General features: G+C 58.5%; 2 protein-coding genes across 2 annotated transcripts; one reads left to right on the top strand and one right to left on the bottom strand.

The window, feature by feature from the left end:
* The first annotated feature begins 6 nt into the window (after positions 1–6).
* On the top strand, positions 7–1,444 carry GON4L (gon-4 like). The gene is made up of 3 exons (XM_075261471.1): positions 7–74; positions 1,117–1,219; positions 1,337–1,444. The coding sequence occupies exons 1-3, from the start codon at positions 16–18 to the stop codon at positions 1,442–1,444; spliced, it is 270 nt and encodes an 89-aa protein (XP_075117572.1). The 5' UTR covers positions 7–15.
* MSTO1 (misato mitochondrial distribution and morphology regulator 1) lies at positions 1,430–13,337 on the bottom strand. Its single transcript, XM_075261468.1, is given in 16 exon segments — positions 1,430–1,614; positions 1,616–1,680; positions 2,481–2,596; positions 2,669–2,773; positions 2,877–2,977; positions 2,979–3,056; positions 3,130–3,261; positions 3,337–3,489; positions 3,558–3,692; positions 3,768–3,873; positions 3,949–4,051; positions 4,126–4,156; positions 4,250–4,295; positions 4,373–4,430; positions 11,504–11,609; positions 13,308–13,337. Coding segments are annotated over 16 exon segments (1,527 nt in total). The 3' UTR covers positions 1,430–1,452.
* Positions 13,338–19,478: the final 6,141 nt, after the last annotated feature.

A 19,478-nucleotide genomic window follows, 5' to 3' on the forward strand; every position in this document is an offset into this window, starting at 1 on the left:
TAGCAGACCCTGACCATGTGTGCCAAGAACATTAAGGTCAGCTCCAGCGGAGAGAAGGTCGTGGTGTGGACCAGGTAGGTGGTGGTGTCATAAGCTTGAGGAGCTTTACCCTGTCTTGTGAGACCAGTAAGGGGCCACCAAGGCCAAAAATACCCGGCGGCCCTCAGCTTGCTGCCGATCCATAAGTGGTTACAGGTGTGGTGTTACCGCAATAGGCTACTTCTGGGTAGTGCACCTCTTGACTACTAACCATGGCCTCCAAAACAGATCTGACGTAAAGTTATTTTGCAAAAACATCCCAACTATTTATACCTTGTATTCCAGAAAACTAAGCAGTTCCCCGCAGTTTTCTTGACCACTGTCCAGACACGTGGGGGCACCTTCCTTACACCCCCCCCCCAATTAGGTTGTATAATGGCGCCCTTCACCTACGGGGGTGCTGTGATTGATAAACGTGGACCATATAGACTGGACCTCTACCCTCTAGTGATGGAGCTGATGGCAGTTGGGTTGGAGTCTAGAGGCCTCCTTGTCAGCTGTATACTCCTCATACTGTATTATATACCCCCCTCATTCATATACAGTGAGGTGTAAAAGTCTTCACCCCCTGTCCCAATACTTTGGCCTCGGTCTTTGCCCCCCTAAAGATGAGATTTCGGCCCCTTCTTTGCAGTCAGCTCGGATGGTGCGTCTGTGATCAGTAATCTCACTGGGATTTGGGTCCGGCCTGTGACGGGGGCCGCTCTAACCCCGGGATATTCTGAGAGCTGAACCAGTGACTGGGGCTTGGGCCATTGCTGGAATCTCCTTCCCAGTCTCCGGTTTTCTTCCAGGATTGTCTTGTAATTAGCTCCATCTTCCGCTCCTGTCCCTGCTCCTCTGACCAGGGCTCCTCGGGAAGCTCTAACCTTGGGAGATGTTCTTATAACCTGACCCTGCTTTACACTTCTCCACAACTTTATCTCTGAGCTGCCTGGTCAGTTTCCCCCCTCCTGACAACGTCTGGACAGTATGTGCTCCATTGGATTCAGGTCTGGGGAACGGGCGGCTAGGGGGTGAAGACTTTTGGCAGATTGTGGTGACCTTGTATCGTTCTCACCCTCTCCTGTGCTGCAGGGAAGCAGACCGTGTGATCCTCACCATGTGCCAGGAGCGCAGGGCGCACAACGACACCTTCAGAGACATCTCTGCACAGCTGGGTAACAAGAGCCCCTCCGAGGTGAGTGACCCTCCCCCAATGAAGAGCACATGCAGTGTAAAGCAGCTTTATTATTCACAGGGTACATATATACATTGAGGAGGGGGAGGTGCTGTCCTGACACTCTGTTTCCTGCAGGTGGCGCAGCGTTTCCGGGAGCTCATTAACCTTTTCCAAATGGGAAGTGTCACCAGCTCAGACGATGACGATGAGGGGACGGACAACGAGGAGGAGGAGGAGGATTAGCACTGCGCTCAGTCACTGTCATCGCTCTCACCGCCTTCCCATGTGCGGTAGCAGTGGGCCAAGCTCCGCACATCGTCCACGGCCTCTCGGAAGTCGTCCTGCTCCACAGCAGCTGTAGCGAAGTTCAACCATCTCCGTACGTCGGGGGCGCTGACCTCATCACACACCCCTGCGGAGCATCTGCTGCAGAGTACTGGAGGTCTGCAGAGCGGCCAAAACCGGGACCTGACCTACAACTGAGGGACAGAGGTGACTGTACAGAGACGTCCGGGGGGGGGGGGGGGGGGGGGGAACCGAGGTGACTGTACAGAGAGACGTCCGGGGGGGGGGGGGGGGGGGGGGAACCGAGGTGACTGTACAGAGACGTCCGGGGGGGGGAACCGAGGTGACTGTACAGAGACGTCCGGGGGGGGGGGGGGGGGGGGAACCGAGGTGACTGTACAGAGACGTCCGGGGGGGGGGGGGGGGAACCGAGGTGACTGTACAGAGACGTCCGGGGGGGGGGGGGGGGGGGAAACCGAGGTGACTGTACAGAGACGTCCGGGGGGGGGGGGGGGGGGGGAAACCGAGGTGACTGTACAGAGACGTCCGGGGGGGGGGGGCGGGGGGGGAAACCGAGGTGACTGTACAGAGACGTCCGGGGGGGGGGGGAGGGGGGAAACCGAGGGTGACTGTACAGAGACGTGACGTCCGAGGGGAACCGAGGTGACTGTACAGAGAAGGGACGTCCGGGGGGGGGGGGGGGGGGGGGGGGGGAACCGAGGTGACTGTACAGAGAAGTGACGTCCGGGGGGGGGGGGGGAACTGAGGTGACGGGAGGGGGAGGGGGCGGCGGTGCCGGGGGCCTATCTCGTGCTCAGCACTTTGCACTTTCTGTAAATGGTGAATGTTTAGTGTTTTAAATAAATTGTCATGTTTGATCCCGTGGCGCTGTATATACAGTGTGTGTATGTATATATGATGCGTGTATACAGCGTGCGTGTGTGTATAATTTATATATGTACATCGTATCGCGTGTGACCTGGTGGGTCCTCACCTGGGAGCTCGGCCTGAGCTTCTGCTGCAGTAAAGCCATCTTTGGTCACATATGGAGAAAAGAACTGAGGGAAGGAAGGCCCCAAGGTGCAGGGGGCCCGCAGCAGGTGAGCCATGCTACAGGAGAGAAAGTGACATTGTAAGGCCCCGCTCTGACACCCCCGCACTGAGGAGCAGGTAGGTTATTACCTGAGGGTGCGTGGGTATAGGCCACCAACATAGCGCTGCAGGACCTCAACTCCACTCTCACATGTGTGCAGACAGGAGGGCGGCCGCATCCCAGCAGGAAGGTCACTGAAGAAACAAGGAACAATATCCTCAGGGGAGGGGCCTTCTGCAGGTAGCCACACCCACTAGTGTGCATAGGTAAGCAGTTGCCGCATGCACAGTTGGTCACCTGATCTGCTGAGCCTCAGGGACCCCTCTCAAGACCACAGACTGGGAGAACACCGCAGTGGTACTGGGACATGGCGACACGGAGCACCAAGGGGTGGAGCTTGAGGTGAGGGAGCAATGCATCCGGAAGAGACATGGCTGACGCTAACGGGAACGGCACCGAACAGGAAGCAGCGAGCATCTGAGGAAAGAGTAAGGGGTCACACTGTGGAGCACAGGACTCCGCCCCACTGCTCTGACCCCGCAGGACTCACCTTTCTACCACCAAAGGTCAGCGCCTCTGCAAAGTCCACCATGGAGAGGCCGGAGGACGACGTCCGATACGGAACCGTCAGAGTATTCAGCGCCAACGCCAGAACAGTACTACTGTGATACTGCGCAGCAGCCTGGAAGACAGGGGCCACAGATGAGACAAGGCAAGCGAGGGGCCACATGCACTGCGACAGTCACGTACCACTCACATCATACAGCAGGTGGGGGAAGACGGTGGGAGGTCCGGCTCTACGGCCAAGGCTGGACGACACCGACAACGGGCAGAAAAAGGAGCTGTGACTACTGAGGGGCCCCAGAGCCAACACACAGTTCAGGAGCTGGTACGCAGCCTTACAGGAGTCCTAGAAAAGAAGGAGGTAAGTGTCCCTGGTCCTGGGGCCACAGCTAGCCCGGGGCCCCCATCACTTACCCGCTCTGCCGATGGAGCAGGACACGTGCCAAAGCTAAAGATTCCCCGAGCGGGATACTGGTCATGTAAGAGCTCGGCCACCCGCACCGCCGCCCCCGAGAAGCCGTTGTGTACATCGCAGAGCAGCTGGAAGCCCTGCAAACGGGAAGAATGGAGGGGTCAACACGGAAAGACTAGATCCCAACCCGCCCGCCGGACCAGCGGCCGCACCTGTAAGTAGTCACACTCCTCCGTGAAGAAGTGCAGTCTGTCCTCAATCTCCTCCACTTCCATCTTGAACATGGCTTCCCCCTGACTGAATGACTCCAATCCGTCCCTAGAACACGACCATGTATGAGGCAACACCACAACTCCCAGCAGACCCTGAGCCCCTCCCCCAGCCTACACTCACCCACCATGGCTGTGACTTTTCACCACGCAGAGGGATTTGGGATGAAGTTGTGTCTGAATGAAGTCCGACCAACCCCAAGTATCTGGAGGCCTCTCAGGGCTGCCTGAAGGGGCAGAGAGTGATACTATAACTACCCTGCACCCCCCCCGCCATCCCGACCCCACACCCTCCACTCACCTCCATCATCCCTCGGGGTCCCAGCTTCTACCTGACAACAAACAAGACTCCAGGTCACACTGATAAAAAAAAATCCTCAGAACAGCCCCTCCCCCCAAACACACAGGGCCGGCCCCTGCCTTACCTGCAGGGGGTCGGGGTCCTCTTTGTGCACACTCACATCCCCTCTCCTGCAACACAGCAAGACAAAAAGCATCAGCCTGACCCCCGCTGTGTGGAGCGGTATAAGGGGCGCAACATATCTTACCAGGCGGGGGCGCTGTCCTCATACACACTGCCATCTTCTCTTACTGATCCAACACGTCCTACAAGGAAGGGACGCAAATCATCAGAGGAAGATAAAGAGGGGGGAGGGAGATGTAGTAATACAGAGAGGGGGAGGAGGAGGGAGCTGTAGTAATACAGAGAGGAGGAGGTGGAGGGAGCTGTAGTAATACAGAGAGGAGGAGGAGGGAGCTGTAGTAATACAGAGAGGAGGGGGAGGGGGCTGTAGTAATACAGAGAGGAGGGAGCTGTAGTAATACAGAGAGGAGGGGGGCTGTAGTAATACAGAGAGGGGGGGGAAGGAGCTGTAGTAATACAGAGAGGAGGGGGAGGGGGGCTGTAGTAATACAGAGAGGAGGGGGAGGGAGCTGTAGTAATACAGAGAGGGGGAGGAGGAGGGGAGCTGTAGTAATACAGAGAGGGGGAGGAGGAGGAGCTGTAGTAATACAGAGAGGAGGAGGAGGAGCTGTAGTAATACAGAGAGGAGGTGGAGGGAGCTGTAGTAATACAGAGAGGAGGGGGAGGGATCTGTAGTAATACAGAGAGGAGGTGGAGGGAGCTGTAGTAATACAGAGAGGGGGGGGAGGGAGCTGTAGTAATACAGAGAGGGGGGGTGGAGGGAGCTGTAGTAATACAGAGAGGAGGGGGAGGGAGCTGTAGTAATACAGAGAGGGGGAGGAGGAGGGAGCTGTAGTAATACAGAGAGGGGGAGGAGGAGGGAGCTGTAGTAATACAGAGAGGAGGGGGAGGGAGCTGTAGGAATACAGAGGGGGGGGGAGCTGTAGTAATACAGAGAGGGGGGGAGGGAGCTGTAGTAATACAGAGAGGGGGAGGAGAGAGCTGTAGTAATACAGAGAGGGGGGGAGGGAGCTGTAGTAATACAGGAGAGGAGGGGGGAGGGAGCTGTAGTAATACAGATAGGGGGGGAGGAGCTGTAGTAATACAGAGAGGGGGGGAGGGAGCTGTAGTAATACAGAGAGGAGGGGGAGGGAGCTGTAGTAATACAGAGAGGGGGGGAGGGAGCTGTAGTAATACAGAGAGGAGGGGGAGGGGGCTGTAGTAGATACAGAGAGGAGGGAGCTGTAGTAATACAGAGAGGAGGGGGCTGTAGTAACAGAGAGGGGGCTGTAGTAATACAGAGAGGGGGGGGAGGGAGCTGTAGTAATACAGAGAGGGAGGGGGAGGGGGCTGTAGTAATACAGAGAGGGGGAGGAGGGAGCTGTAGTAATACAAGAGGAGGGGGAGGGGAGCTGTAGTAATACGAGAGGAGGGGGGAGGGAGCTGTAGTAATACAGAGAGGGGGGGGGGAGCTGTAGTAATACAGAGAGGGGGGGGGAGGGAGCTGTAGTAATACAGAGAGGGGGGAGGGAGCTGTAGTAATACAGAGAGGAGGGGGAGGGGGCTGTAGTAATACAGAGGAGGGGAGGAGGGAGCTGTAGTAATACAGAGAGGAGGGAGCTGTAGTAAATACAGAGAGGAGGGAGCTGTAGTAATACAGAGAGGAGGGGGCTGTAGTAATACAGAGAGGGGGGGGAGGGAGCTGTAGTAAAACAGAGAGGAGGGGGAGGGGGCTGTAGTAATACAGAGAGGGGGAGGAGGAGGGAGCTGTAGTAATACAGAGAGGGGGAGGAGGAGGGAGCTGTAGTAATACAGAGAGGAGGGGGAGGGAGCTGTAGTAATACAGAGAGGAGGAGGAGGGGGCTGTAGTAATACAGAGAGGAGGGGGAGGGGGCTGTAGTAATACAGAGAGGAGGGGGAGGGAGCTGTAGAAATACAGAGAGGGGGGGGGGAGGGAGCTGTAGTAATACAGAGAGGAGGGGCTGTAGTAATACAGAGAGGGGGGAGGGAGCTGTAGTAATACAGAGAGGGGGGGAGGGAGCTGTAGTAATACAGAGAGGGGGGGAGGGAGCTGTAGTAATACAGGAGGAGGGGGAGGAGGGGCTGTAGTAATACAGAGAGGAGGAGGGGGCTGTAGTAATACAGAGAGGGGGAGGAGGAGGGAGCTGTAGTAATACAGAGAGGAGGGGGAGGGAGCTGTAGTAATACAGAGAGGAGGGGGAGGGAGCTGTAGTAATACAGAGAGGAGGGGGAGGGAGCTGTAGTAATACAGAGAGGAGGGGGAGGGAGCTGTAGTAATACAGAGAGGGGGAGGAGGAGGGAGCTGTAGTAATATAGAGAGGAGTAGGAGGGAGCTGTAGTAATATAGAGAGGAGGGGGAGGGAGCTGTAGTAATACAGAGAGGAGGGGGAGGGGGCTGTAGTAATACAGAGAGGAGGGGGAGGGAGCTGTAGTAATACAGAGAGGAGGGGGAGGGGAGCTGTAGTAATACAGAGAGGAGGGGGAGGGGGCTGTAGTAATACAGAGAGGAGGGGGAGGGAGCTGTAGTAATACAGAGAGGGGGAGGAGGAGGGAGCTGTAGTAATACAGAGAGGAGGAGGTGGAGGAGCTGTAGTAATACAGAAAGGAGGAGGAGGGAGCTGTAGTAATACAGAGAGGAGGGGGAGGGAGCTGTAGTAATACAGAGAGGAGGGGGAGGGAGCTGTAGTAATACAGAGAGGAGGGGGAGGGAGCTGTAGTAATACAGAGAGGGGGGGGAGGGAGCTGTAGTAATACAGAGAGGGGGGTGGAGGGAGCTGTAGTAATACAGAGAGGAGGGGGGGATGTGGAGGGAGCTGTAGTAATACAGAGAGGAGGAGGGAGCTGTAGTAATACAGAAAGGAGGGGGGAGGGAGCTGTAGGAATACAGAGAGGGGGGAGGGAGCTGTAGTAATACAGAGAGGGGGGAGGGAGCTGTAGTAATACAGAGAGGGGGGAGGGAGCTGTAGTAATACAGAGAGGGGGGGAGGGAGCTGTAGTAATACAGAGAGGAGGGGGAGGGAGCTGTAGTAATACAGAGAGGGGGAGGAGGAGGGAGCTGTAGTAATACAGAGAGGGGGAGGAGGAGGGAGCTGTAGTAATACAGAGAGGCGGAGGAGGAGGGAGCTGTAGTAATACAGAGAGGAGGAGGGGTGGGAGGGAGGGCTGTAGTAATACAGAGAGGAGGGGGAGGGAGCTGTAGTAATACAGAGAGGAGGGAGAGGGAGCTTTAGTAATACAGAGAGGGGTGAGGGAGCTGTAGTAATACAGAGAGGGGGAGGAGGGAGCTGTAGTAATACAGAGAGGGGGAGGAGGGAGCTGTAGTAATACAGAGAGGGGGAGGGAGCTGTAGTAATACAGAGAGGGGGAGGGAGCTGTAGTAATACAGAGAGGATGGGGAGGGAGCTGTAGTAATACAGAGAGGAGGGGAGGAGGGAGCTGTAGTAATACAGAGAGGGGGAGGAGGGAGCTGTAGTAATACAGAGGAGGGGGAGGAGGGAGCTGTAGTAATACAGAGAGGGGGAGGAGGGAGCTGTAGTAATACAGAGGGGGGGGGAGGTGCTGTAGTAATACAGAGGGGGGGGGAGGGAGCTGTAGTAATACAGAGAGGAGGGGGAGGGAGCTGTAGTAATACAGAGAGGAGGGGAGGGAGCTGTAGTAATACAGAGAGGAGGGGGAGGGAGCTGTAGTAATACAGAGAGGAGGGGGGAGGGAGCTGTAGTAATACAGAGAGGAGGGGGAGGGAGCTTGCAGTAATACAGAGAGGAGGGGGAGGGAGCTGTAGTAATACAGAGAGGAGGGGGAGGAGGGAGCTGTAGTAATACAGAGAGGAGGGGGAGGAGGGAGCTGTAGTAATACAGAGAGGAGGGGGAGGGAGCTGTAGTAATACAGAGAGGGGGAGGAGGGAGCTGTAGTAATACAGAGAGGAGGGGGAGGGAGCTGTAGTAATACAGAGAGGAGGGGCTGTAGTAATACAGAGAGGAGGGGGAGGGAGCTGTAGTAATACAGAGAGGGGGAGGAGGGAGCTGTAGTAATACAGAGAGGGGGAGGAGGAGCTGTAGTAATACAGAGAGGAGGGGGACGGAGCTGTAGTAATACAGAGAGGAGGGGGCTGTAGTAATACAGAGAGGAGGGGGAGGGAGCTGTAGTAATACAGAGAGGAGGGGGAGGAGGGAGCTGTAGTAATACAGAGAGGAGGGGGAGGAGGGAGCTGTAGTAATACAGAGAGGAGGGGGGACAGAGCTGTAGTAATACAGAGAGGAGGGGGAGGGAGCTGTAGTAATACAGAGAGGGGGGGAGGAGCTGTAGTAATACAGAGAGGAGGGAAGCTGCAGTAATACAGAGAGAAGGGGGAGGAGGGAGCTGTAGTAATACAGAGAGGAGGGGGAGGGAGCTGTAGTAATACAGAGAGGAGGGGGCTGTAGTAATACAGAGAGGAGGGGGAGGAGCTGTAGTAATACAGAGAGGAGGGGGAGGGAGCTGTAGTAATACAGAGAGGAGGGGGAGGAGGGAGCTGTAGTAATACAGAGAGGGAGGGAGCTGTAGTAATACAGAGAGGAGGGGGAGGAGGGAGCTGTAGTAATACAGAGAGGAGGGGGAGGAGGGAGCTGTAGTAATACAGAGAGGAGGGGGAGGGAGCTGTAGTAATACAGAGAGGAGGGGGCTGTAGTAATACAGAGAGGAGGCGGAGGAAGCTGTAGTAATACAGAGAGGGGGAGGAGGGAGCTGTAGTAATACAGAGAGGGGGAGGAGGAGGGAGCTGTAGTAATACAGAGAGGGGGAGGAGGGAGCTGTAGTAATACAGAGAGGGGGAGGAGGGAGCTGTAGTAATACAGAGAGGGGGAGGGAGCTGTAGTAATACAGAGAGGGGGAGGGAGCTGTAGTAATACAGAGAGGAGGAGGGAGCTGTAGTAATACAGAGAGGAGGAGGGAGCTGTAGTAATACAGAGAGGAGGGAGCTGTAGTAATACAGAGAGGAGGGGGAGGAGGGAGCTGTAGTAATACAGAGAGGAGGGGGAGGGAGCTGTAGTAATACAGAGAGGAGGGGGAGGAGGGAGCTGTAGTAATACAGAGAGGAGGGGGAGGGAGCTGTAGTAATACAGAGAGGAGGGGGAGGGAGCTGTAGTAATACAGAGAGGGGGGAGGGAGCTGTAGTAATACAGAGAGGGGGAGGAGGGAGCTGTAGTAATACAGAGAGGGGGAGGAGGGAGCTGTAGTAATACAGAGAGGGGGAGGAGGGAGCTGTAGTAATACAGAGAGGGGGGAGGAGGGAGCTGTAGTAATACAGAGAGGGGAGGAGGGAGCTGTAGTAATACAGAGAGGGGGAGGAGGGAGCTGTAGTAATACAGAAAGGAGGGAGCTGTAGTAATACAGAGAGGAGGGAGCTGTAGTAATACAGAGAGGAGGAGCTGTAGTAATACAGAGAGGAGGGGAGGAGGGAGCTGTAGTAATACAGAGAGGGGGGGGAGGGAGCTGTAGTAATACAGAGAGGAGGGGGGAGGGAGCTGTAGTAATACAGAGAGGAGGGGGAGGGAGCTGTAGTAATACAGAGAGGAGGGGGAGGGAGCTGTAGTAATACAGAGAGGAGGGGAAGGGAGCTGTAGTAATACAGAGAGGAGGGGGAGGGAGCTGTAGTAATACAGAGAGGAGGGGGAGGGAGCTGTAGTAATACAGAGAGGAGGGGGAGGGAGCTGAAGTAATACAGAGAGGAGGGGGAGGAGGGAGCTGTAGTAATATAGAGAGGAGTAGGAGGGAGATGTAGTAATACAGAGAAGAGGGGGAGGGAGATGTAGTAATACAGAGAGGAGGGGGAGGGAGCAGTAGTAATACAGAGAGGAGGAGGAGCTGATATAATAATACTAGGGAGGGAGCTAATATTCTAATGGGCCGCATCGGGCGTCCCTGCTCCTTACACTAATATACTAATGGGCCGCACTGGGCGTCCCCGCTCCTTACACTAATATACTAATGGGCCGCACTGGGCGTCCCCGCTCCTTACACTAATATACTAATGGGCCGCACCGGGCGTCCCCGCTCCTTACACTAATATACTAATGGGCCGCACCGGGCGTCCCCGCTCCTTACACTAATATATTAATGGGCCGCACCGGGCGTCCCCGCTCCTTACACTAATATACTAATGGGCCGCACCGGGCGTCCCCGCTCCTAACACTAATATACTAATGGGCCGCACTGGGCGTCCCCGCTCCTTACACTAATATACTAATGGGCCGCACCGGGCGTCCCCGCTTCTTACACTAATATATTAATGGGCCGCATCGGGCGTCCCTGCTCCTTACACTAATATACTAATGAGCCGCACCGGGCGTCCCCGCTCCTTACACTAATATACTGATGGGCCGCACCAGCGTCCCTGCTCCTTACACTAATATACTAATGGGCCGCACCGGGCGTCCCCGCTCCTTACACTAATATATTAATGGGCCGCACCGGGCGTCCCCGCTCCTAACACTAATATATTAATGGGCCGCACCGGGCGTCCCCGCTCCTTACACTAATATACTAATGGGGCCGCACCGGGCGTCCCCGCTCCTTACACTAATATATTAATGGGCCGCACGGGGCGTCCCCGCTCCTAACACTAATATATTAATGGGCCGCACCGGGCGTCCCCGCTCCTTACACTAATATATTAATGGGCCGCACTGGGCGTCCCCGCTCCTTACACTAATATACTAATGGGCCGCACCGGGCGTCCCCGCTCCTAACACTAATATACTAATGGGCCGCACCGGGCGTCCCTGCTCCTTACACTAATATACTAATGGGCCCGCACCGGGCGTCCCCGCTCCTTACACTAATATACTAATGGGCCGCACCGGGCGTCCCCGCTCCTTACACTAATATACTAATGGGCCGCACCAGGCGTCCCCGCTCCTAACACTAATATACTATGGGCCGCACCGGGCGTCCCCGCTCCTAACACTAATACAGTACACAGATGGGGAGGAGCTACAGTAATTCAGTCCACAGAGGGGAGGAGCTACAGTAATTCAGTACATAGAGGGGAGGAGCTAGTAATTCAGTACATAGAGGGGAGGAGCTAGTAATTCAGTACACAGAGGGGAGGAGCTACAGTAATTCAGTGCATAGAGGGGAGGAGCTACAGTAATTCAGTACATAGAGGGGAGGAGCTACAGTAATTCAGTACATAGAGGGGAGGAGCTACAGTAATTCAGTACAGAGGGGAGGAGCTACAGTAATTCAGTACATAGAGGGGAGGAGCTACAACACTTACCTTTTACCTCAAAAGCAATGAGGCGCGGGGTGTAAGTCTCCTCCCCTCGTCGGAAGAGGACGTCACCGCAAACCTCACTATCCTGGCTCTGAGAGAACTCCGCCTCCTGCAATACACAACAGTGACATCATCATCATCCTCCATAGCGCTCACCGGTGACATCATCATACAAACACCGTTCCCACCCCTCACCCGCTCCTAACACCCAATCCCACCCCTCACCCGCTCCTGACACCCGCTCACACCCCTCACCCGCTCCTGACACCCGCTCACAGCCCTCACCCGCTCCTGACACCCCGCTCACCCGCTCCTGACACCCGCTCACAGCCCTCCCTCGCTCCTGACACCCGCTCACACCCCTTACCCGCTCCTAACACCCGCTCACAGCCCTCACCCGCTCCTGACACCCGCTCACACCCCTTACCCGCTCCTGACACCCCGCTCACAGCCCTCACCCGCTCCTGACACCCCGCTCACAACCCCTCACCCGCTCCTGACACCCGCTCACACCGCTCCTGACACCCGCTCACCCGCTCCTGACACCCCGCTCACCCGCTCCTGACACCCGCTCACAGAGCCCTCCCCCGCTCCTGACACCCGCTCACAGCCCTCACCCCGCTCCTGACACCCGCTCACAGCCCTCCCCCGCTCCTGACACCCGCTCACAGCCCTCCCCCGCTCCTGACACCCGCTCACAGCCCTCCCCCGCTCCTGACACCCGCTCACAGCCCTCCCCCGCTCCTGACACCCGCTCAAACCCCTCACCCGCTCCTGAAACCCGCTCACAGCCCTCACCCGCTCCTGACACCCGCTCACAGCCCTCACCCGCTCCTGACACCCGCTCACAGCCCTCCCCCGCTCCTGACACCCGCTCACAGCCCTCCCCCGCTCCTGACACCCGCTCACAGCCCTCACCCGCTCCTGACACTCGCTCACACCCCCTCACCCGCTCCTGACACCCGCTCACACCCCTCACCCGCTCCTGACACCCGCTCACACCCCCTCACCCGCTCCTGACACCCGCTCACAGCCCTCACCCGCTCCTGACACCCGCTCACACCCCTCACCCGCTCCTGACACCCGCTCACAGCCCTCACCCGCTCCTGACACCCGCTCACAGCCCTCCCCCGCTCCTGACACCCGCTCACACCCCCTCCCTCGCTCCTGACACCCGCTCACACCCCTCCCCCGCTCCTGACACCCGCTCCTGACACCCAATCCCACCCCTCACCCGCTCCTGACACCCGCTCACACCCCTCACCCGCTCCTGACACCCGCTCACACCCCTCCCCCCGCTCCTGACACCCGCTCACACCCCTCACCCGCTCCTGACACTCGCTCACAGCCCTCCCCCGCTCCTGACACCCGCTCACACCCCTCACCCGCTCCTGACACTCGCTCACAGCCCTCCCCCGCTCCTGACACCCGCTCACACCCCTCACCCGCTCCTGACACCCGCTCACAGCCCTCACCCGCTCCTGACACCCGCTCACACCCCTCCCCCGCTCCTGACACCCGCTCACCCGCTGCTGACACCCGCTCACACCCCTCACCCGCTTCCTGACACCCGCTCACACCCCTCCCCCGCTCCTGACACCCGCTCACCGCTGCTGACACCCGCTCACTACCCCTCACCCGCTCCTGACACCCGCTCACACCCCTCACCCGCTCCTGACACCCGCTCACACCCCTCACCCGCTCCTGACACCCGCTCACACCCCTCACCCGCTCCTGACACCCGCTCACACCCCTCACCCGCTCCTGACACCCGCTCACATCCCCTCCCCCGCTCACTCTCGGTTACCTGCAGGCTCCACCATTGCGCCCACCACATGGTTGCTGTAGTGCCCGAGCTGTACAGTCACCACCTCCCCGGCCATGTCCAGGCCTCACTCACTGCACACCGAGGAGTAGGCCGCGCGGTAACCATAGCAGCCGGGCAGCCTCCGCTCTGATTGGTCAGACTCGCGTCATTCACGGCTATAACTCCGCCTACAAAATGGCCGACGCGATATTAGTCCGGAAGTGTCGCCGGGAAGAGAAGGCCGCCGCCATGTTACAGGTTACCAAAGACTCCACCAACAGCCGCAGAAGCCGCCGCCATGTTACCGGATATCACAGACCCCACCAGCAGAGGCCGCCGCCATGTTACCGGATATCACAGACACCACCAGCAGAGGCCGCCGCCATGTTACCGGATATCACAGACACCACCAGCGGAGGCCGCCACCATGTTACAGGTTACCAAAGACTCCACCAGCAGAGGCCGCCGCCATGTTACCGGATATCACAGACCCCACCAGCAGAGGCCGCCGCCATGTTACCGGATATCACAGACACCACCAGCAGAGGCCGCCGCCATGTTACCGGATATCACAGACCCCACCAGCAGAGGCCGCCGCCATGTTACCGGATATCACAGACACCACCAGCAGAGGCCGCCACCATGTTACCGGATATCACAGACGCCACCAGCAGAGGCCGCCGCCATGTTACCGGATATCACAGACGCCACCAGCAGAGGCCGCCGCCATGTTACCGGATATCACAGACACCACCAGTAGAGGCCGCCGCCATGTTACCGGATATCACAGACACCACCAGCAGAGGCCGCCGCCATGTTACCGGATATCACAGACACCACCAGCAGAGGCCGCCGCCATGTTACCGGATATCACAGACGCCACCAGCAGAGGCCGCCGCCATGTTACCGGATATCACAGACGCCACCAGCAGAGGCCGCCGCCATGTTACCGGATATCACAGACGCCACCACCAGAGGCCGCCGCCATGTTACCGGATATCACAGACGCCACCAGCAGAGGCCGCCGCCATGTTACCGGATATCACAGACGCCACCAGCGGAGGCCGCCGCCATGTTACCGGATATCACAGACGCCACCAGCAGAGGCCGCCGCCATGTTACCGGATATCACAGACACCACCAGCGGAGGCCGCCGCCATGTTACCGGATATCACAGACACCACCAGCAGAGGCCGCCGCCATGTTACCGGATATCACAGACACCACCAGCGGAGGCCGCCGCCATGTTACCGGATATCACAGACGCCACCAGCAGAGGCCGCCGCCATGTTACCTGATATCACAGACACCACCAGCAGAGGCCGCCGCCATGTTACCGGATATCACAGACACCACCAGCAGAGGCCGCCGCCATGTTACCGGATATCGCAGAGGCCGCCGCCATGTTACCGGATATCACAGACGCCACCAGCAGAGGCCGCCGCCATGTTACCGGATATCACAGACACCACCAGCGGAGGCCGCCGCCATGTTACCGGATATCACAGACACCACCAGCAGAGGCCGCCGCCATGTTACCGGATATCACAGACGCCACCAGCAGAGGCCGCCGCCATGTTACCGGATATCACAGACGCCACCAGCAGAGGCCGCCGCCATGTTACCGGATATCACAGACGCCACAGGCAGAGGCCTCCGCCATGTTACCGGATATCACAGACACCACCAGCAAAGGCCGCCACCATGTTACCGGATATCACAGACGCCACCAGCAGAGGCCGCCGCCATGTTACCGGATATCACAGACGCCACCAGCAGAGGCCTCCGCCATGTTACCGGATATCACAGACACCACCAGCAAAGGCCGCCACCATGTTACCGGATATCACAGACGCCACCAGCAGAGGCCGCCACCATGTTACCGGATATCACAGACACCACCAGCAGAGGCCGCCGCCATGTTACCGGATATCACAGACGCCACCAGCAGAGGCCGCCGCCATGTTACCGGATATCACAGACGCCACAGGCAGAGGCCTCCGCCATGTTACCGGATATCACAGACACCACCAGCAAAGGCCGCCACCATGTTACCGGATATCACAGACACCACCAGCAGAGGCCGCCGCCATGTTACCGGATATCACAGACACCACCAGCAAAGGCCGCCACCATGTTACCGGATATCACAGACGCCACCAGCAGAGGCCGCCGCCATGTTACCGGATATCACAGACACCACCAGCAGAGGCCGCCACCATGTTACCGGATATCACAGACACCACCAGCAGAGGCCGCCGCCATGTTACCGGATATCACAGACCCCACCAGCAGAGGCCGCCGCCATGTTACCGGATATCACAGACACCACCAGCAGAGGCCGCCGCCATGTTACCGGATATCACAGACACCACCAGCAGAGGCCGCCGCCATGTTACCGGATATCACAGACACCACCAGCGGAGGCCGCCGCCATGTTACCGGATATCACAGACACCACCAGCGGAGGCCTCCGCCATGTTACCGGATATCACAGACACCACCAGCGGAGGCCGCCGCCATGTTACCGGATATCACAGACACCACCAGCAGAGGCCGCCGCCATGTTACCGGATATCACAGACACCACCAGCAGAGGCCGCCGCCATGTTACCGGATATCACAGACACCACCAGCAGAGGCCGCCGCCATGTTACCGGATATCACAGACACCACCAGCGGAGGCCGCCGCCATGTTACCGGATATCACAGACACCACCAGCGGAGGCCGCCGCCATGTTACCGGATATCACAGACACCACCAGCAGAGGCCGCCGCCATGTTACCGGATATCGCAGACACCACCAGCAGAGGCCGCCGCCATGTTACCGGATATCACAGACACCACCAGCGGAGGCCGCCGCCATGTTACCGGATATCACAGACACCACCAGCGGAGGCCGCCGCCATGTTACCGGATATCACAGACACCACCAGCAGAGGCCGCCGCCATGTTACCGGATATCACAGACACCACCAGCGGAGGCCGCCGCCATGTTACCGGATATCACAGACACCACCAGCGGAGGCCGCCGCCATGTTACCGGATATCACAGACACCACCAGCAGAGGCCGCCGCCATGTTACCGGATATCACAGACACCACCAGCAGAGGCCGCCGCCATGTTACCGGATATCACAGACACCACCAGCAGAGGCCGCCGCCATGTTACCGGATATCGCAGAGGCCGCCGCCATGTTACCGGATATCACAGACGCCACCAGCAGAGGCCGCCGCCATGTTACCGGATATCACAGACACCACCAGCGGAGGCCGCCGCCATGTTACCGGATATCACAGACACCACCAGCGGAGGCCGCCGCCATGTTACCGGATATCACAGACACCACCAGCAGAGGCCGCCGCCATGTTACCGGATATCACAGACACCACCAGCAGAGGCCGCCGCCATGTTACCGGATATCACAGACACCACCAGCGGAGGCCGCCGCCATGTTACCGGATATCACAGACACCACCAGCGGAGGCCGCCGCCATGTTACCGGATATCACAGACACCACCAGCAGAAGCCGCCGCCATGTTACCGGATATCACAGACACCACCAGCGGAGGCCGCCGCCATGTTACCGGATATCACAGACACCACCAGCGGAGGCCGCCGCCATGTTACCGGATATCACAGACGCCACCAGCAGAGGCCGCCGCCATGTTACCGGATATCACAGACACCACCAGCAGAGGCCGCCACCATGTTACCGGATATCGCAGAGGCCGCCGCCATGTTACCGGATATCACAGACACCACCAGCAGAGGCCGCCACCATGTTACCGGATATCGCAGAGGCCGCCGCCATGTTACCGGATATCACAGACACCACCAGCAGAAGCCGCCGCCATGTTACCGGATATCACAGACACCACCAGCAGAAGCCGCCGCCATGTTACCGGATATCACAGACGCCACCAGCAGAGGCCTCCGCCATGTTACCGGATATCACAGACACCACCAGCAGAGGCCGCCGCCATGTTACCGGATATCACAGACACCACCAGCGGAGGCCGCCGCCATGTTACCGGATATCACAGACACCACCAGCAGAAGCCGCCGCCATGTTACCGGATATCACAGACACCACCAGCAGAGGCCGCCGCCATGTTACCGGATATCACGGAGATCACCAGCAGAGGCCGCCGCCATGTTACCGGATATCACAGACACCACCAGCAGAGGCCGCCGCCATGTTACCGGATATCACGGAGATCACCAGCAGAGGCCGCCGCCATGTTACCGGATATCACAGACACCACCAGCAGAGGCCGCCACCATGTTACCGGATATCGCAGAGGCCGCCGCCATGTTACCGGATATCACAGACACCACCAGCAGAGGCCGCCGCCATGTTACCGGATATCACAGACACCACCAGCAGAGGCCGCCACCATGTTACCGGATATCGCAGAGGCCGCCGCCATGTTACCGGATATCACAGACACCACCAGCAGAAGCCGCCGCCATGTTACTGGATATCACAGACACCACCAGCAGAGGCCGCCGCCATGTTACCGGATATCACAGACCCCACCAGCAGAGGCCGCCGCCATGTTACCGGATATCACAGACACCACCAGCAGAGGCCGCCGCCATGTTACCGGATATCACAGACACCACCAGCAGAGGCCGCCGCCATGTTACCGGATATCACCGACACCACCAGCAGAGGCCGCCACCATGTTACCGGATATCACAGACACCACCAGCAGAGGCCGCCGCCATGTTACCGGATATCACAGACACCACCAGCAGAGGCCGCCGCCATGTTACCGGATATCACAGACACCACCAGCAGAGGCCGCCGCCATGTTAACGGATATCACAGACACCACCAGCAGAGGCCGCCGCCATGTTAACGGATATCACAGACACCACCAGCAGAGGCCGCCGCCATGTTACCGGATATCACAGACACCACCAGCAGAGGCCGCCGCCATGTTACCGGATATCACAGACACCACCAGCAGAGGCCGCCGCCATGTTACCGGATATCACAGACACCACCAGCAGAGGCCGCCGCCATGTTACCGGATATCACAGACACCACCAGCAGAGGCCGCCGCCATGTTACCGGATATCACAGACACCACCAGCAGAGGCCGCCGCCATGTTACCGGATATCACAGACGCCACCAGCAGAGGCCGCCGCCATGTTACCGGATATCACAGACGCCACCAGCAGAGGCCGCCGCCATGTTACCGGATATCACAGACGCCACCAGCAGAGGCCGCCGCCATGTTACCGGATATCACAGACGCCACCAGTAGAGGCCGCCGCCATGTTACCGGATATCACAGACGCCACCAGTAGAGGCCGCCGCCATGTTACCGGATATCACAGACACCACCAGCAGAGGCCGCCGCCATGTTACCGGATATCACAGACACCACCAGCAGAAGCCGCCGCCATGTTACCGGATATCACAGAGGCCGCCGCCATGTTACCGGATATCACAGACGCCACCAGCAGAGGCCGTCGCCATGTTACCGGATATCACAGACGCCACCAGCAGAGGCCGCCGCCATGTTACCGGATATCACAGACGCCACCAGCAGAGGCCGCCGCCATGTTACCGGATATCACAGACGCCACCAGCAGAGGCCGTCGCCATGTTACCGGATATCACAGACGCCACCAGCAGAGGCCGCCGCCATGTTACCGGATATCACAGACGCCACCAGCAGAGGCCGTCGCCATGTTACCGGATATCGCAGAGGCCGCCGCCATGTTACCGGATATCACAGACACCACCAGCAGAGGCCGCCGCCATGTTACCGGATATCGCAGAGGCCGCCGCCATGTTACTGGATATCGCAGAGGCCGCCGCCATGTTACCGGAAATTACAGAGGCCGCCGCCATGTTACCGGATATCACAGACGCCACCAGCAGAGGCCGCCGCCATGTTACCGGATATCACAGACACCACCAGCAGAGGCCTCCGCCATGTTACCGGATATCGCAGAGGCCGCCGCCATGTTACCGGATATCACAGACACCACCAGCAGAGGCCGCCGCCATGTTACCGGATATCGCAGACACCACCAGCAGAGGCCGCCGCCATGTTACCGGATATCGCAGAGGCCGCCGCCATGTTACCGGATATCACAGACGCCACCAGCAGAGGCCGCCGCCATGTTACCGGATATCACAGACA

This window comes from Leptodactylus fuscus, unplaced genomic scaffold, assembly GCF_031893055.1.
Source record: "Leptodactylus fuscus isolate aLepFus1 unplaced genomic scaffold, aLepFus1.hap2 HAP2_SCAFFOLD_141, whole genome shotgun sequence".
NCBI lineage: Eukaryota > Metazoa > Chordata > Amphibia > Anura > Leptodactylidae > Leptodactylus > Leptodactylus fuscus.